General features: G+C 43.6%; 1 protein-coding gene across 1 annotated transcript in view; it reads right to left on the minus strand.

The window, feature by feature from the left end:
- gsg1l (gsg1-like) overlaps positions 1 to 26,124 on the minus strand; it is a 586,543-nt gene that overhangs the window by 44,255 nt on the left and 516,164 nt on the right. The window contains exon 4 of the mRNA XM_059979659.1: positions 5,382 to 5,493. Coding sequence (XP_059835642.1) covers positions 5,382 to 5,493 — 112 coding nt within the window. The remainder of the gene's footprint in view (positions 1 to 5,381; positions 5,494 to 26,124) is intronic.

Here is a 26,124-nt window from a genome sequence, read left to right on the forward strand (position 1 = left end):
ATGGCAGAGGGGAAGAAGCTGTTCCTCAATCGTTGTGTGCCTACTTCCTGGATACCATGGAGGCTGGTGCCCACGGTGGAGCTGACTAAGCTTACAATTCTCTGCAGCTTCCTTCGATCCCGTGCAGTAGCCCCTCCCATACTAGACGGTGATACAGCCAGATAGAATTCGCTCAGTTAGAAATCTAGAAACTTGTGAGTGTTTTAGGTGACATACCAAATCTCCTCAAACTCCTAATGAAATACTGTATAGCCGCTACAGTATCTTCTTTGTAGCTGCATTGATGTATTGGGTCCAGTAATTTCCTCAGAGATCTTGACAACCAGGAACTTGAAACTGCTCACTCTCTCCACTTCTGGCCCCTCTTTATGGACTCAAGTGTGTTCCCTTCATCTTACCCTTTCTGAAATTCAGATCTTTGGTCTGACTGACATTGAGTGCAAGGTTGTTGCTGCAACACCACTCAACCAGCTGATATATCTTGCTCCTGCAAGCCCCCTCATCACCCTTTGTGGTTCTGCCAACAGTGGTTGTATCATTAGCAAATTTATAAAACACATTAGAGCTGTGCTTTGCCAAATCATGAGTATAGAGAGAGTACAGCAGAGTTTGGAGGTAAGAACACTGCAAGTAATGTATTAACAAGCTATTTTATTTATTTATTTTTCCACAGATTCAGTGTGGAACAGACCTTTCTGCCCTATGAGCTGCACTGCAGAGCAATTCACCTATTTAGCACAGGATAATTTACAATGACCAATTAACTCCCTAACCGGTACATCATTGGACTATGGAGGATTCCTGAGCACCTGACGGAGACCCACATACTCACAGGCAGGATGTACGAACTTCTTATAGAGGACACTGGAACTGAGCTCCAGACTCCGATGCCTCAAGCTAACCCCTATGCTACCGTGGCACCCCGATAAGTTTCAAAGGGTATATATTTCAGTTACTGGTTTATAAAATTAAAGTTTATCAGTAATTCAAAGTCAAATCTGAGTTTACTGTTATATACACAAGTTCATGTAGGTACAGGTGAAATGAAAAACTTTCTTGCAGCAACATCATAGCACAATTGGAGATAGAATAGTCACAAGCAAAACATGAATTAAATGTAAATTATACAGAATTATATGAGAAATTAGCACCAAAACCCACAAATTCCATCATAGTGCAAAGTTGTCAGAGTGACGATAGAGTTGCAGTGATTAGGGATGGGCAAGTAGATGCAAGAACAGGACAGTTGAAGGTAAGTAGTGGTTGTTTTTTTTGAACCTGGTTGTGTGGAACACAGTTAGCTGAACAATTTCAGTCCCTTAGTTTATGATGGTTAAAGGTACTGAAATCCCATTAATAAACTGTACAGTTGGTGGAAGATTACAGGGAATGGTAGGAAGGAGAATGATACTAGTGGGATTACTCTGTTGGGATTGAGCATAATCTCAATGGACTGAATGGTCCCCTTCTGTGCTGCAGCAAGTATGTTATTACTGCTAATTCCCACTCACAAAATAAATCAAAGATATTTTGGAAAACTGGAATTCTGGCTAAAATTGTCCAAACTGAGATGTCCAAATTTGAAATAATGAGTAAAAGAAGACTCAAGGAATTCTTTTAAACAAATTTTGAGAAGTCTGCTTCCCACTGGATGAGATAACAAGAAGTTGAATAAAGTATTGTACAAACCAATTACTCCAAAGTTAGCCAAAATGTTCCAGGAAATATTTGAATTAGCCTGTCACTTATGTTAAGGAACGAAAAGCAACAGTGTCCTTTGGCAGTGTACGATCCCAGCCCAGGCTTCAGGTGTTGTGTATAAAAACCAGAAGCAGAAACCGAGATTAAATTCCATTTTTGTTATATTATCTATGGGTTAGTTTTCAATGCAGCCTTTATTGAAAAGCTATTGCCTCAATGGCCACAACAACTATGAAGTTGTGGTGATTACTGAAACTTGGTTGAGAGAGGGGCAGGAATGGGTGATTAATGTGTCAGGTTTATGAAGGTTTAGAAAAGACAAAGAAGGATGTAGAAGTGCAGGGTGAAGGAGAGTTGTGCGACTGATCAAGGACAATATCACAGCTGCGCTCAGGGGAGACATAATGGAGGGGTCAGACACTGAGTCCATTTGGATAGAACTCTGGAATAGGAAAGGTGCAAACACACTGATGAGATTGTAATCCAGACCCTTCAATACCCACCGGGACATTCAGGAACAGATATGTAATCAGATTAAGGAAATGTGTAAAAATAATAGGGTTATTGTCTTGGGGGGAGGGGTTTCAACTGAAGGGGGTTAGTTGGGGCAGAATTTGTTAAGTGTATCCAGGAGTGTTTCTAAATCGATATGTGGATGGCCAATGGGAGGAGGGGATGTTCTGGACCTGCTCTTTGGTAATGAGCCTAGCCAGGTGACTGACCTTTCAGCAGGTGAGCAGTGAGGGAACAGGGACCACAACTCCTCACTTTCATGATAACTATAGATAAGGATAGGTGTGGTCCTTGTGGGAGAGTTTTAAATTGGAGTAGGGCAAATTATAAGGGAATTGGGCAGGAACTAAGAAGAGTTCATTGGGAACACCTTTTTTTCAGGTAAATCCACATCAGACATGTGGAGGGTGTTTAAAGATCAATTGCACAGAGTACAGGAAAGATAGGTTCCTGTGAAAAGGAAGGACAGGGATGGATCGATATCCAGAGAGGTCATGAAATTAGTCAAGAAGAAAAAAGTATATAAAGCTTGGGAAGTCAGGGTCAAATGGAGCATATGAGAAATATAAAGAAGCTGGAAAGATTAAAGAAAGAAATTAGGCAAGACAGGGCACCATGAAAAGCCCTTGGCAAGTAGGAGTAAGGTGAATCCCAAGGCATTCTATACATACATCAAGAGCAAGCGGACTGGAGAAAAAAAGATGAGGAGAAGATCTGAAAGTTGAGGGGAGGACAGAGAGAAACGCCAGGCAATAGGTGAAATTTGGAGGAGGAGGGATGAAGGAAGTTGATTGGTGAAAGAGACAGAAAGCCACGAAAGAAAGAAAAAAGGGAGGGTGGGGGGAAGGAGCACCAGAGGGAGGCGATGGGCGGGCAAGTAGATAACGTGAGAGAGAGAGAAAATAGGGGAGGCATTACTGGAAATTTGAGAAATCGATGTTCATGCCATCAGGTTGGAAGCTACCAACATGGAATATAAGCTGTTGTTCCTCCAATCTACAAACTGCGGCCTTATCCCAACAGTGGAGGAGGCCATGGATAGAGATATCGGAATCGGAATGGGAAGTGGAATACATATCGGAATGGGAAATATCACTGTTTGTTCTCTCCCCAACACAACATTATCACTGTCATCCTGTCAGTTTAAAATCAACCAAGTCGGTACAGGTCAGAGATTGGACCTGGACTCTTCTTTAATTTTTGTGAAGAATTGTTTTCTCCCAGTGAAATGATATAGAAGCTGAAAGTTGCCTCAGTGTATAGGTAGTTACAGAAAGGTATAAGCCCATGAAAAAATGTAGATGGAAATACATTACAACAGAGTGGATTGGCAGATAAGGACAAAGGGTATTATATGGGCATTAGATTACCACATTGATCATTTATTTATCACATGTACATTGAAACATACAGTGACATGCGTTGTCTGTGTTAACAAACACCACAACCTACGGACATGTTGGGGCAGCCCGCAAGTGTTGGCACACGTTCTTGCACCAACACTGGGTAGCTATTGCTTACAAATGATTAATTAGTAGGAATTATGCTCAAAACATTGAACATTTGCAGAAAACACCATATTGAGAGCAAGACAAAAATATCAATTCAAATCAATCAATTTAAAAGAACAGTGAGCAGAGTAACAGCAAATACAGTTCAGTGAAGAAAAATGTAGAGTTTAACTTTGCACGGAGAAACTCGACGTGTTATATGGGATTATATTCATATAATGAGCCGAACAATGACCTGAATTAGTTGACAGTTCACTAAAATTATCACTACAATAGTCTCTAGATAAATTGAAATATTCAGTTGCATAACAAAGGAAAACACTTTTTAAAATTAAAATTCACTTTAAAGCTGGAATGAATCTTAGAAGTAGAAACATTACTGGTTATAGAAATAAACTAGATATCCTTTAAATGAAAATTTAAGGCTAGTAGAAAGGGACTTAAGGAATATTTTAAATGGATGATTTAGATGGAACAAAGTCATTTCTTGTCTGCTAGAGCTCCAATTTTAACTCTCTCCACATGTTGGAGACTGTTTGGGAATAGTTAGAATGAGGCTATTTTTTTTAGCCTCCCTGACGTTAGAATATTTGTATCTTGCTGTAATCTTAGTGTTTCAGATGCTTAACCCATCTCAGTGTTAGCAGATGTTTCAGGGGATAGTTAGTTTAGATTTCTTTTAGGTTCACAGTACTCATGGTGAAGCTCTGTGCCTCTCACCGTAACCCTTCTCTTCCCGGAATTCCATTCAGGAATACCAGCTATCCCCTCTCCCAATCCCAAAAGAGCTCATCATTCTCAGCAAGGTATGACAGAAATTCCCTCATGGGGCAGGCGGAGAGCAGGTTCAGGTTAATTTGGGATAAGATCAACCTCCAAGGCTCTAGTTAAGCAGCCTGCTGTTCGCATCAGAGCTCTCATCCTCTTTAAAAGCAGAAACTTCCACATAATTTGGCCCTGATTGCAAATGTTTATTTTGTCAGTCACAATAAGCAAGATGAAAAAATAAATCTCCATTGCATTCTAGTGATCTTCAGAGGACCATTCAATCTGTGTAGTTCTATAATTAAATGACTAGAGGAAGACATTTCTATTTTAGCAGTGACTATTATCACAATTTCTCAGCCACTTTAGATCCTTTAATCATTCAAAGGGAACTGCACATGTGCCTTGACTAATATGATAATGCTTTCATGGAGTATATGCAGGCACGACTATCTCGTGTCTCAGAGATGGTGATAAGCAATGAATGTGCTATTAGGGGAAATAGAATGATTGGATGGTGCCAGCTGTAAATGAGAATGCGTAAATCAGTGCTGCTACGTATTTGGCTTCAGGAGGACACAGATGCAAAAAAGGCCTACTTTAAGTTCAGTCCACTGAAACATGAAATTCTTTAAACTATGTTTGTATGCAAAATGACAGTATAGATTGGAATATGAACAATGCTTCCTATGCATCCTTTTATCTTATCCTCTATACCTGTACTGCATAACCTGTCAGCAGTTAGTTGGGTCCCCAATGAGTGTTGATTAAAGGAAAGGAGTTATGAAAGGCAATTACAATCATCGGAATTGTTACAGTGGAATCCTCGTCCTCACGAGGCTTTGGAAACCAGCATGTTGAGACGAATATGAAAGAAAAGAAGCTTCATACCAGAATGACCACCCATAGTCCCAGGTATGTGGTCTCCATTCCTCAGGCCCAAGACTCACTGTCACCTGGAACACTTGTGTGTACATCACATGGGCCACCATCCCTAGAAGTCCTAAATACAAAGAGGCAAAAAGCACATTCTTTTAAAGTCAGCAAGAAACATTTGAAACCAATATGTAAAACAGAACACCGGATGATTACACACATCAAAAGGTTCTTAGTACTTGCAGTCACTAAACCACTTCTATTGGGGGTGCTTTCATCTTGGGGATTTCATTAAAAATTGAGCACAAAATTACGGCAGTGTTACAATAAAAAGATTTCGAGAGAAAAAAAAATTACAGCAGTGTACAGAATTAACCTGTGAGAGTTCGGAAGCACTAACTCTAAACTGGTCACGCTGAATGGGAGCCGCCCGATGGCCTCCAACTGCAAAGGTTTTCAAAGAATGACAAGTTGCTCAGTAGCGGTGACTAGGTTTACCTTGATCACTAATACACTGCATTTGCGATACTTGGGAAATCGGGGCAAAGTGGGAGTGATTTAGCAAATCAGGCAGACCTGTTGACCAAGGGAAATTTGTGACTGGCCTCAGTGAGCCTGGCCTTTGCAATGTCATTGTTGCTGGAGGAACAAGAAAGGGAGTGGACTAGAATCTAAGGGGTCAAGGGGCATCAGTTCGCCCCATAGACGGACATAAGTAGAAAACTAATTCAGCAAGATGTGAGGAAGCATTGTGTTGCCATAGGGTTGTCACGAAGCTCTGCCAGCTGTCACAGCAACCCTGCATAAAGTCCTTCACATAATTTTCCTACGCTTTCCAAATTACTCACAGAAACTCCAGCCATTGATGTTCTGCCATCATCCCTGCTGGCGTCCACTTCCAATCAGCTTTGGCCAGGTCCTCTCTCATGCTTCTGTAATTTATTTACTCTACTCCAGTACCGATACATCCAAGTTCAGCTTCTGCCTGTCACGGCAGGGTGAATTCTATCACAATATGATCAGTGTCTCCCAAGGGATCATTTACCTTAAGCTCTCTAATCAAATCTGCTTCATTACGCAACACCTCATTCACTATTGACTTTTCCCTAGTGGGTTTAAGAAAAAGCTGCTCTAAAAAAACTCATAGGAATTCTACAAATTTCTTCCCATGGGACCAAGCACCAATCTGATTTTCCCAATCTACCAACATACTGAAATGTTATATAACTATTATAACATTCCCATTATTCAGGCCGTTTTTCACTCCCATTGTAATTTGTAACCCACATGTTGGCTGTATGTAACTCCCATCAGGGTCTTTTTACCTTTGCAGTTTCTTAACTCTACCCACAATAAATCTACATCTTCCAATTGCATGTCATCACTTTCTAAGGATTTGCTTTCATTTTTACAAGCAGAGTGACCCCACCCATTTGCCTACCTGCCTGAACTTTTGATACAAAGTGTATCCTGATTGACTGCCAGAGATAAGTTGTGTTTCACAGAGGTTGGTGTTGAGTCCACTAACTTTCTTGGAACATAGAAAACCTACAGCACAATACAGGCCCTTTGGCCCACAAACATGTCCCTACCTTAGAACGACCTAGGCTTACCTATAGCCTTCTATTTTTCTAAGCTCCATGTACCTATCCAGAAGTCTCCTATCGTATCCGCCTCCACCACCACCACCGCCAGCCCATTCCACGCACTCATCACCCTCTGCGTAAAAAACTTACCCCTGACATCTCCTCTGTACCTACTTCCAAGCACCTTAAAACTATGTCCTCTCGTGTTAGCCATTTTAGCCCTGGGGAAAAGCCTCTGACTATCCACACGATCAATGCCTCTCATCATCTTATGCACCTCCATCAGGTCACCTCTCATCCTCCGTCGCTCCAAGGAGAAAAGGCTGAGTTTACTCGCCCTTATGAGTTTACTCATAAGACATGCACCCCAATCCAGGCAACATCCTTGTAAATCTCCTCTGCACCCTTTCTATGGTTTCCACGTCCTTCCTGTAGTGAGACGACCAGAATTGAGCACAGTACTCCAAGTGGGGCCTGACCAGGGTCCTATATAGCTGCAACATTTACCTCTCAGCTCTTAAACTCAATCCCATGATTGATGAAGGCCAATGCACCATATGCTTTCTTAACCACAGAGTCAACCTGCACAGCAGCTTTGAGTGTCCTATGGACTCGGACCCCAAGATCCCTCTGATCCTCCACACTGCCAAGTCTTACCATTAATGCTATGTAATATCTTAATGATCTGGATGACAGAATTAGTGGCATTGTGTTCAAGTTTGTGGATGATATAAAGTTTGGTGGAGGGGCAGATAGTGTTCAGGAAGCAGAGAACCTGCAGAAGGTCTTAGAAGGATTAGGGGAATGGGCGAAGAAGTGTAAAATTGAATATTGTGTAAGGAAGTGTATGGTCATGCACTTTGGTAGAAGGAGTAAAGACAGTGACTCTTCTAAAAGGGCAACAAATTCAGAAATAGGAGGTGCAAAGGAACTTGTGAGTCATAGTGCAGGGTTCCCTAAAGGACAACCTTTAGGCTGGGTCGGTGGTACGGAAGGCAAATGCAATGCTAGCATTCATTTTGAGAGAACTAGAATATAAAAACAAGGATATAATGCTGAAACTTTATAATGCATTGGTCAGACATCATTTGGAGTACTGTGAGCAGTTCTGGACTCCATATCTAAGAAAGGAAGTGCTGGCATTGGAGAGGGTCCAGAGAAGGTTACAAATTATAATGGGAGTTAGAAACAGCATGAATAAAGGGCAAACATGAGGAAATCTGCAGATGCTGGAAATTCAAGCAACGCACACAAAATGCTGGTGGAATGCAGCAGGCCAGGCAGCACCTATAGGGAGAAGCACTGTCAACGTTTCGGGCCGAGACCCTTCATCAGGAATAAAGGGCAATGTTATGATGGTCATAGAAGGCTACAGGGAAATAGTCAGCCCTAAGTTCACTTCTTTTCATTTTATATGTTAGTTACTTGGGTGACAGAATTATTTGCTTTGTGGCCAAGTTTGCGTCCAATACAGTGAAGTACAGTTAAAAAAGTGACAGATGGAAAACAGTGTGGGGAAGTGTATGGTCATGCACTTCAGTAGAAAGAATATAGGTGTAAACTATTTTCTAAACGGGGACAAAATTCAGAAATCAGAGGTGCAAAGGGACATGGGAGTCCTTGTGCAGGATTCCCAGAAAGCCAACTTACAGGTTGAGTCGGTGGTGAGGAAGGCAAATGCAATGTTAGCATTCCTTTGCAGAGGACCAGGATATAAAAACAAGGACTTCGTAAAGCAAAGGCTTATAAGGCACTTGGAGTATTGTGAGCAGTTTTGTGGCCCCTATTTAAGAAACTATGTGCTGGCATTGGAGAGGGTCCAGAGGAGGTTTACGAGAATGATCCCAGGATTGGAAAGGTTAACATATAAGAGTTTGATTGCTCTAGGTCTGTACTTGCTGGAATTTAGAAGAATAAGGGGATCTCATTAAAACTTATTGAATGTTGAAAGGCCTAGATAAAGTACATAGACAGGACGTTTCTAGCAGTGGACCGAATCAAGAATGTCCCTTTAGAACAGAGATTAGGACAAATTCATTTAGCGAGAAGATGATGTGCCTGTGGAATTCATTGCTGCAGTCAGCTGTGGAGGCCAACTCATTGGGTTTATTTAAAGCATAGGTTGATATGTTCTTAATTAGTAAGGGTGTTAAACGTCATGGGGAAAGGCAAGAGAATGGTTTGAAGGGAAAATAAATCAGACATGCTCAATTGGTGGAGCAGGCTCGATGAGCCGAGTGGCCTAATTTTGCTCGTCTGTCTTATGGAAGTTAGCTTGAAATGATAGATTTATACAATTACAAATAAATAGTAAGAAGGCTGAGGATTGGTTGACTTGAAATCAATAGAGGATAACAACAAATTAAAAAGAATGAGAAAATACAAGAACAAACTAGCAAGAAATATTAAATCAGTTGTTAACATTTCCACAAGGACATAAACAGAAAGAGTGTAACAATGTAAGTGTGGCCCTGTTAAAAGCGGAAACTGAATTAATAAAGGAAAATGGCAAAGCTGGTAAAAACAATTGCTGTATAAATTAGATGAACCAGAGGAAAGAACTTAAAAGAGTATTGTCAGAGAAAAAAAATGAAGCAAATGTAACCATATCTGCAGCAAGGACCGTGTCAAACTGTACTTCCACCAATGGGTCTTGGTGGTTGTACATTAAAGGTACTTTGAGATTCACACACCCACACAGTGAATTGCCCCAAGAAAACCAGAGACGCACAAACTATAAAAAGATAGAAGTACATTGTCCATCTCCCTCCTCCTTTTGGCCCACTATAGCTTTTGAGAGCCATTCACAGCCAGGGTGCAACATGTCTGGTTTGATCTCCTTTGCCTTTAGACATGCTAAATGGTCATAAGCTGTTTAGTTAAAAACAATTCTACCAAGAAAACAAATCTGCTTCAACTGAAACTTTTCAAGGGCCGATTTGTCTTTAATAGCCAAACACACACATAATTACTCCAATCAAATGCCAACTGCACCTCAAGGGCAGATTCATGTGTTGAAGAGTGTGTCATCAATTATAGTAAGGATGTCTCAGGCCATCACAAACAAAATGAAGGCAACAATTCATCAGGCAAGGGAAGCAGACAGTTGCAGTGGTGTTTTTCTTCCACTTGTAACTCTGTTGCAAGACAGCGATATTGTATTCACCCACCTGGAATGTTATGTATATTGAAGCTTTGTTTCATATTAGAATTGGATCAAAAGCAGACAACAAGCTGAAAAGTGGGAGGATGTTAGACTATACTACATATATAGGAAACAGGGAGCAAATAACGTACTTGAGGAGTATAAAAAGTGCAAAAAAAAACTTAAGAAAGAAATCAGGAGGGCTAAAAGAAGACATGGGGGGGGGCGTCACGTGATGATGTAGGATCGAGACGTTGGGAATCCAGCTCCCTCGTAAAAAGTAATGAAATAAGGTTTAAATGAAGAAGAGTTAACAAATACCTACTAGAAACTATTTATAAGCAACTCAGGATTATCTTTTGACATGGCTCCTAAACTGAAGCAGAAGTAAGCTACTACTTCGAAGACTGCGCAAATTGGCGGGGAAAAAGGCCTAACCGTCTCGGTGAAGCCTCGGACTCAAATTGGATCTCCTCCCAGCGAAGTGCATGGCACTTCTGATGATGCGGGACAGGAAGTTGCAGCAATGTCGGCTGTCTCTAAGAAGAAACGGCAAGAACAACGTATGCGCGAAGAAACAAGTATGCATGAACAGATATTAACAAAATTACAAATCCCAACTACGACTGGAAGTGAATTGGAAGTAGAATCAGACTCTTTGGGAAATTCAGAGGAAGAAGAAGAGGAAAAGAAGGAGGAGATTAAAGGAGACATAAAAGATATCCTGATATATATTATGAATGAATTAAAAGCTATAAGAACAGATATAAGAAGGATGCAGAATACACTTGATAATGTGGTGGAAAAACAAAAGAAGATGGATAATAAAGTTAAAGAGATGGAAGTAAAAGTGGAAGAAAACACTGAAAGAACAGATAAGATAGAAGACAATAACCTTGCCTGGACAACAGAAAGAAAACGGATGTTGGAAAAAATAGAAGCGCTTGAAAACTTTAGAAGACGAAATAATATCAAAATTGTTGGTCTTACGGAAGGTACAGAGGGAGAAAATCCAATAAAATTCTTTCAAGAATGGATTCCAAAAATTTTGGAAATGAAAGAAGGAAGCCAAGTAATTGAAATTGAAAGAGCACACAGAGCTTTAAGACCAAGACCTCAATAAGATCAAAATCCAAGATCAATTTTGATAAAATGCTTAAGGTACCAAGATAAAGCAATGATCTTGAAGGCAGCTACTCAAGGTGCTAAAAAGAGAAATGGGCCATTGATAATAGAAGGGAAAAGAGTTTTTTTATCCAGACATAAGTTACAACCTTCTGAAGAGGTGGAAGGAATTTAATCCAGTGAAAAAATCTTTATGGGAAAAAGGCTATAAATTTTTATTGAGTTACCCAGCAAAATTGATAATTTTCCTGGATAACGAAGAAAGAAGATTTTTCGTTGATTACTGGAAAGCGGAGAAATTTGTACAAGAATTACCTAATGTCCACGAAGAGGAGTAAAGAATTATAGAAATGAAATGGACTATGTTGAAGACTGAAACAAGATTGGACTTGACGGACATTTATAAGAAAAAAAATAGTCAAGGAGTATTAATTGGGAGTAGAGACATTAATTATTTTCTTTTTTTTTCTTCACTAATATATTTTCTTTCTTTATTTTTTGCGGGGGAGCTGGAGAAGTTCCTGATCGATAGCTGCGAGTTTCACGTGTACAATCATGGCGATTGCCATGACCCGTAAAATGGGGGGGGGGGTAATGTTGTGTTCTTTTTATTTGCAACATTAGTGGGGGGGTATTTTGTTTTTTTTTTCTTATATATTAGTTATCTTTCTTCTATTTTTCTTCTTTTTTGCCTGGATGGTTGGGGAGAGACTCATAGCAACATGGAGACTTTTAAAGAGTTCCCAAGGTATTATCAATGATTATTTTTTAAGTTTTAATGTTAATGGAATTAATGGACCTGTGAAAAGAAAAAGAGTTTTAACATGTATTAAGAAAATGAAAGGAGATATAGCTTTTTTACAAGAAACACATTTAACAGAAACAGAACACAAGAAATTAAAGAGAGATTGGGTTGGAAATGTCATTGCAGCTTCATTTAATTCAAAATCGAGAGGAGTTGCAATTTTGGATAATAAATCTTTACCAATTAAAATACAAAATGTAATAATTGATTCTGTGGGGAGATATGTGATTATACATTGTCAAATTTTTTCAGAATTATGGACTTTTATGAACATCTATGCACCAAATGAAAATGATGCAAAATTCATACAAGAAGTTTTTTTGAACTTGGCTGATGCACATGATAAAATATTAATAGGTGAATATTTTAATTTTTGTTTAGATCCAGTTTTGGATAGATCAAATAAAGTTGCTACAAAATCAAAAGTAATAAAACTAACTTTATCATTAATGAAAGATTTAAACCTGATTGATATATGGAGAAAAATTAATCCAAGAGAAAGAGATTATTAATTTTATTCAAATAGACAAAACTTACTCAAGGATTGATTTTTTTTATTATCAAAAAATATTCAAGATAGAGTGAAAAGTGTGGAATATAAAGCAAGAATATTGTCAGATCATTCCCCCTTGATAATGATAATGATAATGATGGATAAGGAGGAATCGATCTATAGATGCAGATTTAATTCAATTTTATTAAAACATCAAGATTTTTGTGAATTTATGAAAAAACAAATTCAAATTTTTTTGGATACAAATTTACATTCAGTTGAGGATAAAATTGTACTATGGAAAGCATATTTAAGGGGTCAGATTATAAGTTATACATCTAAAATTAAGAAGGAATACACAGCAGAAATAGATCAATTGGAAAAAGATATCATAAAGTTAGAAAAAGAATCTCAAAGATATATGACAGAAGAAAAATGAAGACAACTTGTTAATAAATAACTACAATATAATACACTCCAGTCATATCGTACAGAAAAAGTAATTATGAGAACTAAACAGAAATATTACGAATTAGGTGAAAGATCACATAAAATTCTTGCTTGGCGGTTGAAAACAGAACAGGCTTCTAAAACAATAAATGCAATTAGAACAAGTGTAAATAAGGTTACTTATAAACCTTTAGAAATTAATGAAACTTTAAAAAAATTTTATACTGAACTATATCAATCAGAATCACAAAATAAGATTGCTGAGATAGATACATTTTTATCACAAATAACCCTTCCAAAATTAAATTTGGAAGAACAGAAAGGATTAGACGTGCCCTTTACATTAAAAGAGGTTGAAGAAGCTTTAGGATCACTTCAGAGTAATAAATCCCCAGGAGAAGATGGTTTTCCTCCTGAATTTTATAAAAAATTTAAAGATTTATTAATTCCTCCTTTTATGGAATTAATATACTAAGTGGAAAGAATGCATAAACTCCCACAATCTTTTTTAACAGCAATCATAACTGCATTGCCAAAAAATGATAGAGATCCTTTAAAACCAACATCATATAGGCCTATTTCTTTGTTGAATACAGATTATAAAATACTAGCAAAAATTTTATCTAATAGAATATCTAAATATTTACCAAAATTAATACATATGGATCAAACAGGTTTTATTAAAAACAATCAATGGATAATATAACCCGGTTACTTAGTATAATTCATTTGGCACAAAAAAAGAGAGGAAATGAGTGTGGCAGTTGCTTTGGATGCAGAAAAAGCATTTGATAGATTGGAATGGGATTTTTTATTTAAGGTATTGGAAAAATATGAGTTAGGAAAATCTTTTATACAATGGATTAAAACTTTAAATACTAATCCTCAAGCTAAAGTAGTTACAAATGGTCAGATTTCAACACCATTTTGCTTAACAAGGTCAACTAGACAAGGCTGCCCATTATCACCTGCTTTATTTGTATTGGCAATAGAACCATTAGCTGAATTAATTAGAACAGATTCAGACATTGGGGGCTTTAGAGTTAATCAAGAAGAATATAAGATTAATTTATTTGCTGCTGATGTTTTGATTTATTTAACAAACCCATTGCAATCTTTGCAAAGATTATCTTTTAGATTGGAAGAATATGGGAAAGTATCAGGGTATAAAGTAAATTGGGATAAAAGTGAAATTTTACCCCTTACCAAAGGAAATTATAATCAATGTTGATTAGTAACTCAATTTCGATGGTCAATAAATGGGATAAAATATTTAGGTATTAGAATTGATAATGATGTAAAAAATTTATATAAACAAAATTATTTGCCATTATTAAAAAAATAAAAGAGGATCTTGATAAATGGATGATGTTACCAATAACATTAATAGGTAGAGTTAATGCTGTAAAAATGAATATATTTCCTAGATTGTAATATTTATTTCAAACTTTACCAATACAATTACCTCAGAAGTTTTTTCAAGAACTGAATAAATATGTAAGGAAATTTCTTTGGAAAGGAAAGATGTCAAGAATATCATTGGAAAAATTGACATGTAAATTTGATTTAGGAGGGTTACAACTTCCAAATTTTAAGAATTATTATAAAGCAAATCAACTTAGATTTATTGCCTCTTTTTTTGATGAAGAAAAACCGGCATGGATTAGAATAGAATTAGATAAGATAGGAGAAAACATACCAGAAGATTTTATATATAAATGGGAATCCAAATGGATACAGGAAAAAAAAAGAATCTCCTATATTAAGACACTTGATTGATTTAGGGAATAAGGTAAATATGGACGATGAGATAAAGAAATCTTTATTAGCAAAAAGAACTTTAATTCAAAATAGGCTTATTCCTTTTACAATGGATAATAAACTTTTACATAATTGGTTCCAAAAGGGGATTAAATATATAGGTGATTGTTTTGAAGGAGGTATATTGATGTTGTTTGATCAATTAAAAAATAAATATAAAATATCAAATAATACTCTTTTTTGTTATTTTCAATTAAAAGCTTATTTATGAGAAAAGTTGGGTCAAACAACGTTGATGCCAAAACCTAGTGAAATAGAAATATTAATTCAGAAAGGAAAACTTAAAAAAATACATCTTGTATGTATAATTTGATTCAAAAACAGACAATTAAATCAGCAATTCATAAATCAAGACAAAAATGGGAATCTGATTTGAATGTTAAAATTGATGGAAAAAATTGGTCAAGATTATGTTCTGATAGTATGAGAAATACAATAAATGTTCGACTTAGATTATCTTGAGGCAAATCAGAGTAGATAAATCCCCAGGACCTGACAGGGTATTCCCTTGGACCTTGAAGGAGACTAGTGTTGAAATTGCAGGGGTTCTGGCAGATATATCTATGGGTAAGGTGCCGGAGGATTGGAGGATAGCTCATGTTGTTCCGTTGTATAAAAAAGGCTCTAAAAGTAATCCAGGAAATTATAAGCTGGTAAATTTGATGTCGGTAGTAGGTAAATTATTGGAAGGGGTACCAAGAGATAGGATCTACAAGTATTTAGATAGACAGGGACTTATTAGGGAGAGTCAACATGGCTTTGTGCGTGGTAGGTCATGTTTAACAAATCTACTAGAGTTTTTCGAGAAGGTTACAAGGAAAGTGGATGAAAGGAAGGCAGTGGATGTTGTCTACATGGACTTCAGTAAGGCCTTTGACAAGGTCCCACATGGGAGGTTAGTTAGGAAGATTCAGTCGCTAGGCATACATGGTGAGGTAGTAAATTGGATTAGACATTGGCTCAATGGGGGAAGCCAGAGAGTGGTAGTGGAGGATTGCTTCTCTGAGTGGAGGCCTGTGACTAGTGGTGTGCCACAGGGATCAGTGCTGGGTCCATTGTTATTTGTCATCCATATCAATGATCTGGATGGTAATGTAGTAAATTGGGTCAGCAAATTTGCTGGTGATACAAAGATTGGAGGTGTAGTGGACAGTGAGGAAGATTTTCAAAGCTTGCAGAGGGATTTGGACCAACTGGAAAAATGGGCTGAAAAATGGCAGATGGAGTTTAATACAGACAAGTGTGAGGTATTGCACTTTGGAAGGAAAAACCAAGATAGAACATACAAGGTAAATGGTAGGGCACTGAAGAGTGCAGTAGAACAGAGGGATCTAGGAATACAGAGACAAAATTCCCTAAAAGTGGTGTCACAGGTAGATAGGGTAGTAAAGAGAGCTTTTGGTACATTGCCCTTTATAAATCAAAGTATTGAGTATAAGAGTTGGAATGTTATGGTAAAGTTGTATAAGACATTCGTGAGGCCAAATTTGGAGTATTGTGTGCGGTTTTGGTCACTGAATTACAGGAAGGATATTAATAAGGTTCAAAGAGTGCAGAGAAGGTTTACAAGGATGTTGCCGGGACTTGAGAAACTGAGTTACAGAGAAAGGTTGAATAGGTTAGGACTTTATTCCCTGGAGTGTAGAAGAATGAGGGGAGATTTGACAGAGGTATATAAAATGATGATGGGTATAGATAGAGTGAATGCAAGCAGGCTTTTTCCACTTAGGCTAGGGGAGAAAAAAAAAAACAGAGGACATAGTTTAAGGGTGAAGGGGGAAAAGTTTAACAGAACATTAGGGGGGGGGGGCTTCTTCACACAGAGAGTGGTGAGAGTGTGGAATGAGCAGCCAGATGAAGTTGTAAATGTGGGCTCACTTTTAACATTTAAGAAAAACTTGGACAGGTACATGGATGAGAGGTGTATGGAGGGATATGGTCCAAGAGCCAGTCAGTGGAACTAGGCAGAAAAATGGTTCGGCACAGCCAAGAAGGGCTGAAGGGCCTGTTTCTGTGCTGTAATGCTCTATGGTTCTATGTACTTCTTTGCTCAGGTAGGGACAGGAACAATGTCAAAGGCATGCTGCCATTACAGGTGACACAAACTAGAAGGGTATAATTTTAAAAGTCATTGCCCTAACAAAAAAGTGTACTGCTGTCAGGGAAGGGTAATCTGGTCAGTCTCCAAAGGTCATGTCTCATTGATCGTTAGGAGATGGTTCCAGAGATCTGTGAATACAAAGGTCTCAGCTCACAGAATGAAAGGATAGAAAGAGAGGCTGCTGCAGTTTAACATACACGAAGATTACTATAATCCCTCAAGATCTAGTTTAAAGAAATTCACTTGAAATAAGTTTAAAGAAATAACTTTGGAATAAGAAAGTTTCTTGTCACTTATTAAATAACTATCAGTCCTCTGCACCACCTGCAGTAATTCAATCAGCAGCCTAATTTAAACATGATAAACAAGTGAAGCCCCACACAAATTGAAAGGACCAAAGACTGACAATTCCCTGAGAAGGTGAATGCATTGCTTGTGACCTTTTGAAATTTTCTTGATACTGGAAAGCATCCATAGACAGGAAAACAGGAAATGGAAATTCAAAAGACTGTAGCAGCTGGAGCTTGAAGTAAAACAAACTGCTGGGTGAACCCAGAGGGTCAGGCAGCTTCTGTGGATGCAGAGGGATGATGGAAGATCCATTAGGACAAAATACTACTACACAAAGAAAGAGGGAACATTAAAAGAGAGAAGTACAAGCTAGTTAACCCAATACAACACACACAAAATACTGGAGGAACTCAGCAGGTCAGGCAGCATCCATGGAAAAGGGTAAACAGTCAGCGATTTGAGCCGAGACCCTTCTTCAAGACTCTGCTAATTTATTGTTATATATTTAACCAAATACCTAGCATTAAGAGATTATGGAAACAACTATTATGGAGTACATAGAACATCAAGATAAAATTAGGCATACTCAAGATTGTTCTTTAATTAAAGGGAAGTTGTGTTTGCTATATTTTTATAGTACTTTGAATATGCAACTATCAAGGTAGATAAAGAACAAGTCAATGTAGTGAATTTGGATTTCCAAACAGCTTTAGATGTCATAAAGAAGATGATCGCACTAAAGTGATCTAAAGTGCACTGAAGTCATCACTTTAGATGACCGCACTAAAGAAGACCTCATAGTGTTGGGGGCTATGAATTAGCAAAATTAAGAATGAGCTAAATAAGCAAATAAATAACAATAAACAGTATTCAGTTTGGCAAACTGTAAATATTAAAGGTGTCATAGGGAACACAGTAAAGGTGTTAGCTGCTTACAGTCCATACTAAGAACCTAGATGTAGTGACAAAGTATATCTACATAGCAAGCTCTAATAAAGAAGTGTTGTAGAACTGTGTCAAGAACATTTCGGCTCTCGTGTGGAGTGAGTTTGCTGTCCACTCATCCTGTGTGATTACATAATGTCAGACAATCACAATGCCACTGTGAAGAATTAGGCCTGCATTCAGCTGCAAGCTTCCACTGGAGAAGAGCATTGAGAAAGTTTGAACTTTGTTCAGTGCTTAGTGGTGAGTCATAAATAAATACCTCAAGGTTAGACCAACTACTATAAAATATTTAAAGCATTCAGAAGTACCTCTTTTTAACCCCTGCAGTGGATGCTCCATCATCTTCCTGCCTTCACATTGCATCTGTAGCTGGGTCTGTGCCACAGCTTAGACCATAGAACAGTACAAAATAGGGACAGGTCCTTCAGCCCACAATGTTGTGCTGAACCAGCTGAAAAGGAAATCAAAAACCCCAGAAAATAAATCCCTTCTACCTACATAATGTCCATATTCTTCTAGCTTCCTCGCATTCGTTTGCCTATCTGAACATCTCTTAAAAGTCTCTGATGCACCTTCCTCTACCACCAGACCAGGCAGCGCATTCCAGCTATCCACCGCTCTCTAAGTAAAGAACTTACCCCTGACATCCCCCTTGAACCTACCCCCTCTCACCTTCGATGCCTGCCCTCTCGTATTAGAAGTCTCCACCCTGGGATAAAGATACTCTTTGTCTACTATGTTTCTTATAATCATATAAACCTCTATCTGATGTCCCCTCAGCCTCCACTGCTCCAGAGAAAACAACTCAAGTTTATCCAGCCTTTTGTGATAGCACATGCCCTCTTCTGCACCCTCTCCAAAGCCTCAACATCCTTCCTCTGGTGGGGCAACCAGTACTGTATGCAATACTCCAGACGTGGCCTAACCACAATTCTATAAAATTGCAACATAACCTCTTTACTTTTGAACCCAATGCCTTGATTAATAAAAGCAAGCATTCCATAAGCCTTGTTAACTGCCCTATCGACCTGTGTGGTCACTTTCAAGGATCTATGAACTTGGACCCCAAGATCTCTCTGCCCAGTAACACCGTTAAGGGTCTTGCCTTTAACAGTGTACTGTCTCCTTGCATTTGCCCTACCAAGGTGGAACTCCTCACATTTATCTGAGTTAAGCTCCATCTGCCATTTCTCTGTCCATATCTGCAACTGATCTATATTGTGCTGTATTCTTTGCCAGTCTTAGCCACTGTGGACAACCTCAGTATCGTCTGGAAACTTACTAACCCAGGTCATTTATATACGTCACAAACAGCAGAGGTCCCAGTACAGAACCCTGTGGAACACCACTAACTACATACCTCCAGTTTGATAAATCCCTTCAACCACTACCCTCTGTCTTCCATGCGCAAACTAAATCCAAACAGTTAATCTGCCATGGACTCCATGCATCCTAATCTTCTGGAGTAACTTTGTCAAATGCCTTCCTAAAATCGATATAAACAAAATCCATTGCTCTACCTTCATCAATCTCTTTTGTCACCTTGTCAAAAACTTAATCAAGTTGGTAAGACACAAAGCCTTGATAGCTCTCACCAATTAGGTGATGGGTTTCATCCAAATAGGATGACTGGCTTTGTCAATGTATCATGATAAGTTAGAATTAATGATTAATTAATTGATTAAGACTCTCATTGTTTATGCTTCTTGGGGGCAGTCCATGAAGATTAGGTAATGTGCGTATTCTGCAGACTGCCTCACCATAAGTTAAGTGATGAGGACACCAAACTGGAGAGCAGAAGAATGAGGGGAGATGTGATAGAGGTATAAAAATTATTAGGGGTATAGACATGGTAAATGCAAGCAAGATTTTTCCACTGAGGTTGGGTGAGGTGACAACTAGAGGTCATGGGCTAAGGGTAAAATGTGAACTAGTTAAGGGGAAAATGGGAGGGAACTTCTTCACTTAGAGAGTGGTGAGAGTCTGAAATGAGCTGCCAACAGAGGCGTTGGATGCAGTTTCTATTTCACCTTTTAAGAGAAATTTGGATAGGTATTTGGTGGTGGCATGGAGGGCTAAGATTGGGTTGCAGGTCAATGGGACTGGACAGATTAATAGATTGGCATGGTTTAGTTGGGTCAAATGGACTGTTTCTATGCTGTAGTGCTCTATGTCAATCACTTCTCTAGGACAGAGCTATCTAAAATATCACAAACGTCCTTGGAATGATGCAAGTATCCTCACACTGTCCCAAAAGCAACAGGAGGTGTGATAGACGGATTGTCTGTAATGTTCAGAGCATAGCTCTCAAATGAACACCCACTGCAGAAATTACCTGTATTCAATTTGTACAGAAAGCCTGTGGGTTTTGTTCGATAGTGTTTCAACAGCGTAGAGCGAGAGTGGCTATCCCTTCACATATGGAAAGTTAAGTATTATAACTTGCTTTAAGGAACAGTCAGCAGAGAAAGGCAGCAGGGTGTGCCTGTGGTTGTGTTGAGGTTGGGAAGCTGGTGACCCAGGTGGATCACTCCTGAGTCCAATATTCTCTCAGCAGCAGTGATTTGGTGCTACATCTGCAGTTTACTGTATTTGTGTTGTTGTCCTGTGGGATAATGTGCAAAAGTGCAAGAGTCTTAGGCATATAAATACTGTATATCGCTAGGATGCCTAAACGTTTTGCATTACTGCAGTAATTTTATGTTTTGCACTGTACTGCTGTTGCTGCAGTAATAAAAACCAATTACATGATGTTTGTTATTGATGATAAACCTGATTCTGATATGGGTGTCTATTGTGGACTGAGAGTAGGAAGGAGCAGGGAGAGGGGAATTATGGTTGGGAAAAGGGGAAGGGAAGGGGAAGGGAAAGGAAAGGGAGCAGGAAGCACCAGAGAGACATTCTGTAATGAGCAATAAAACAATTGGGCTGGGTGTATCTGCAGCAGTGCCACCTGTCACACACCCCTTCCCCTGGCACTCCTTCTCTGCCACCTGTCCCTCACCCCTTCCCCTGGCACTCCTTCTCTGCCACCTGTCCCTCACCCCTTCCCCTGGCACTCCTTCCCTGCCACCTGTCCCTCACCCCTTCCCCTGGCACACCTTCTCTGCCAGCTGTCCCACACCCCTTCCCCTGGCACTCCTTTGCCACCTGTCCCACACCCCTTCCCCTAGCACTCCTTCTCTGCCACCTGTCCCACACCCCTTCCCCGGCACTCCTTCTCTGCCACCTGTCCCTCACCCCTTCCCCTGGCACCCCTTCTCTGCCACCTGTCCCACACCCCTTCCCCTAGCACTCCTTCTCTGCCACCTGTCCCACACCCCTTCCCCTGGCACTCCTTCTCTGCCATCTGTCCCTCACCCCTTCCCCTGGCACTCCTTCTCTGCCACCTGTCACTCACCCCTTCCCCTGGCACTCCTTCTCTGCCACCTGTCCCTCACCCATTCCCCTGGCACTCCTTCTCTGCCACCTGTCCCACACCCCTTCCCCTGGCACTTCTTCTCTGCCACCTGTTCCACACCCCTTCCCCGGCACCCCTTCTATGCCACCTGTCCCACACCCTTCCCCTGGCACCCCTTCTCTGCCACCTGTCCCACACCACTTCCCCGGCACTCCTTCTCTGCCACCTGTCCAACAACCCTTCCCCCTGACACTCCTTCTCTGCCACCTGTCCCACACCCCTTCCCCTGGCACCCCTTCTCTGCCAACTGTCCCTCACCCCTTCCCCTGGCACTCCTCTGCCACCTGTCCCACACCCCTTCCCCTGGCACCCCTTCTCTGCCACCTGTCCCACACCCCTTCCCCTGGCACCCATTCTCTGCCACCTGTCCCACACCCCTTCCCCTGGCACTCCTTCCCTGCCACCTGTCCCACACCCCTTCCCCTGGCACTCCTTCTCTGCCACCTGTCCCTCACCCCTTCCCCGGCACTCCTTCCCTGCCAGCTGTCCCACACCCCTTCCCCGGCACTCCTTCTCTGCCACCTGTCCCTCACCCCTTCCCCTGGCACTCCTTCTCTGCCACCTGTCACTCACCCCTTCCCCTGGCACTCCTTCTCTGCCACCTGTCCCTCACCCCTTCCCCCGGCACTCCTTCTCTGCCACCTGTCCCTCACCCCTTCCACTGGCAGTCCTTCTCTGCCACCTGTCCCTCACCCCTTCCCCTGGCACTCCTTCTCTGCCACCTGTCCCACACCCCTTCCCCTGACACTCCTTATCTGCCACCTGTCCCACACCCCTTCCCCTGGCACTCCTTCTCTGTCACCTGTCCCACACCCCTTCCCCTGGCACCCCTTCCCTGCCAGCTGTCCCACACCCCTTCCCCTGGCACTCCTTCTCTGCCACCTGTCCCTCACCCCTTCCCCAGCACTCCTTCTCTGCCAACTGTCCTACACCCCTTCCCTGACACTCCTCTGCCACCTGTCCCACACCCCTTCCCCTGGCACCACTTCTCTGCCACCTGTCCCTCACCCCTTCCCCTGGCACTCCTTCTCTGCCAACTGTCCCACACCCCTTCCCCGGCACTCCTTCTCTGCCAACTGTCCCACACCACTTCCCTGACACTCCTCTGCCACCTGTCCCACACCCCTTCCCCTGGCACCACTTCTCTGCCACCTGTCCCTCACCCCTTCCCCTGGCACTCCTTCTCTGCCAGCTGTCCCACATCCCTTCCCCTGGCACTCCTTCCCTGCCAGCTGTCCCACACCCCTTCCCCTGGCACTCCTTCTCTGCCACCTGTCCCTCACCCCTTCCCCTGGCACTCCTTCTCTGCCACCTGTCCCTCACCCCTTCCCCTGGCACTCCTTCTCTGCCACCTGTCCCTCACCCCTTCCCCTGGCACTCCTTCTCTGCCACATGTCCCTCACCCCTTCCCCGGCACTCCTTCTCTGCCAACTGTCCCACACCCCTTCCCTGGCACTCCTCTGCCACCTGTCCCACACCCCTTCCCCTGGCACCCCTTCTCTGCCACCTGTCCCTCACCCTTTCCCCTGGCACTCCTTCTCTGCCAACTGTCCCTCACCCCTTCCCCTGGCACTCCTTCTCTGCCACCTGTCCCACACCCCTTCCCCTGGCACTCCTTCTCTTCCAGCTGTCCCACACCCCTTCCCCTGGCACTCCTTCTCTGTCACCTGTCCCACACCCCTTCCCCTGGCACCCCTTCCCTGCCAGCTGTCCCACAACCCTTCCCCTGGCACTCCTTCCCCACCAGCTGTCCCACACCCCTTCCCCTGGCACTCCTTCTCTGCCACCTGTCCCTCACCCCTTCCCCGGCACTCCTTCTCTGCCAACTGTCCCACACCCCTTCCCTGGCACTACTCTGCCACCTGTCCCACACCCCTTCCCCTGGCACCCCTTCTCTGCCATCTGTCCCTCACCCCTTCCCCTGGCACTCCTTCGCTGCCAGCTGTCCCACACCCCTTCCCCTGGCACTCCTTCCCTGCCAGCTGTCCCTCACCCCTTCCCCTGGCACTCCTTCTCTGCCACCTGTCCCTCACCCCTTCCCCTGGCACTCCTTTTCTGCCACCTGTCCCTCGCCCCTTCCCCTGGCACTCCTTCTCTGCCACCTGTCCCTCACCCCTTCCCCGGCACTCCTTCTCTGCCAACTGACCCACACCCCTTCCCTGGCACTCCTCTGCCACCTGTCCCACACCCCTTCCCCTGGCACCCCTTCTCTGCCACCTGTTCCTCACCCCTTCCCCTGGCACTCCTTCTCTGCCACCTGTCCCTCACCCCTTCCCCTGGCACTCCTTCTCTGCCAACTGTCCCACACCACTTCCCTGACACTCCTCTGCCACCTGTCCCACACCCCTTCCCCTGGCACCACTTCTCTGCCACCTGTCCCTCACCCCTTCCCCTGGCACTCCTTCTCTGCCAGCTGTCCCACATCCCTTCCCCTGGCACTCCTTCCCTGCCAGCTGTCCCACACCCCTTCCCCTGGCACTCCTTCTCTGCCACCTGTCCCTCACCCCTTCCCCTGGCACTCCTTCTCTGCCACCTGTCCCTCACCCCTTCCCCTGGCACTCCTTCTCTGCCACCTGTCCCTCACCCCTTCCCCTGGCACTCCTTCTCTGCCACATGTCCCTCACCCCTTCCCCGGCACTCCTTCTCTGCCAACTGTCCCACACCCCTTCCCTGGCACTCCTCTGCCACCTGTCCCACACCCCTTCCCCTGGCACCCCTTCTCTGCCACCTGTCCCTCACCCCTTCCCCTGGCACTCCTTCTCTGCCAACTGTCCCTCACCCCTTCCCCTGGCACTCCTTCTCTGCCACCTGTCCCACACCCCTTCCCCTGGCACTCCTTCTCTTCCAGCTGTCCCACACCCCTTCCCCTGGCACTCCTTCTCTGTCACCTGTCCCACACCCCTTCCCCTGGCACCCCTTCCCTGCCAGCTGTCCCACAACCCTTCCCCTGGCACTCCTTCCCCACCAGCTGTCCCACACCCCTTCCCCTGGCACTCCTTCTCTGCCACCTGTCCCTCACCCCTTCCCCGGCACTCCTTCTCTGCCAACTGTCCCACACCCCTTCCCTGGCACTCCTCTGCCACCTGTCCCACACCCCTTCCCCTGGCACCCCTTCTCTGCCACCTGTCCCTCACCCCTTCCCCTGGCACTCCTTCGCTGCCAGCTGTCCCACACCCCTTCCCCTGGCGCTCCTTCCCTGCCAGCTGTCCCTCACCCCTTCCCCTGGCACTCCTTCTCTGCCACCTGTCCCTCACCCCTTCCCCTGGCACTCCTTCGCTGCCAGCTGTCCCACACCCCTTCCCCTGGCGCTCCTTCCCTGCCAGCTGTCCCTCACCCCTTCCCCTGGCACCCCTTCTCTGCCACCTGTTCCTCACCCCTTCCCCTGGCACTCCTTCTCTGCCACCTGTCCCTCACCCCTTCCCCTGGCACTCCTTCTCTGCCACCTGTCCCTCACCCCTTCTCCTGGCACTCCTTCTCTGCCACCTGTCCCACACCCCTTCCCCTGACACTCCTTATCTGCCACCTGTCCCACACCCCTTCCCCTGGCACTCCTTCTCTGTCACCTGTCCCACACCCCTTCCCCTGGCACCCCTTCCCTGCCAGCTGTCCCACAACCCTTCCCCTGGCACTCCTTCCCTGCCACCTGTCCCACACCCCTTCCCCTGGCACTCCTTCTCTGCCACCTGTCCCTCACCCCTTCTCCGGCACTCCTTCTCTGCCAACTGTCCCACACCCCTTCCCTGGCACTCCTCTGCCACCTGTCCCACACCCCTTCCCCTGGCACCCCTTCTCTGCCACCTGTCCCTCACCCCTTCCCCTGGCACTCCTTCTCTGCCAGCTGTCCCACATCCCTTCCCCTGGCACTCCTTCCCTGCCAGCTGTCCCACACCCCTTCCCCTGGCACTCCTTCTCTGCCACCTGTCCCTCACCCCTTCCCCTGGCACTCCTTCTCTGCCACCTGTTCCTCACCCCTTCCCCTGGCACTCCTTCCCTGCCAGCTGTCCCACACCCCTTCCCCTGGCACTCCTTCTCTGCCACCTGTCCCTCACCCCTTCCCCTGGCACTCCTTCTCTGCCACCTGTCCCTCACCCCTTCCCCTGGCACTCATTCTCTGCCAGCTGTCCCACATCCGTTCCCCTGGCACTCCTTCCCTGCCAGCTGTCCCACACCCCTTCCCCTGGCACTCCTTCTCTGCCACCTGTCCCACACCCCTTCCCCTGGCACCCCTTCTCTGCCACCTATCCCTCACCCCTTCCCCTGGCACTCCTTCTCTGCCAGCTGTCCCACATTCCTTCCCCTGGCACTCCTTCCCTTCCAGCAGTCCCACACCCCTTCCCCTGGCACTCCTTCTCTGCCACCTGTCCCTCACCCCTTCCCCTGGTACTCCTTCTCTGCCACCTGTCCCTCACTCCTTCCCCTGGCACTCCTTCTCTGCCACCTGTCCCTCACCCCTTCCCCTGGTACTCCTTCTGTGCCACCTGTCCCTCACTCCTTCCCCTGGCACTCCTTCGCTGCCACCTGTCCCTCACCCCT

The sequence above is a fragment of the Hypanus sabinus genome, chromosome 9 (genome assembly GCF_030144855.1).
Source record: "Hypanus sabinus isolate sHypSab1 chromosome 9, sHypSab1.hap1, whole genome shotgun sequence".
Lineage (NCBI taxonomy): Eukaryota > Metazoa > Chordata > Chondrichthyes > Myliobatiformes > Dasyatidae > Hypanus > Hypanus sabinus.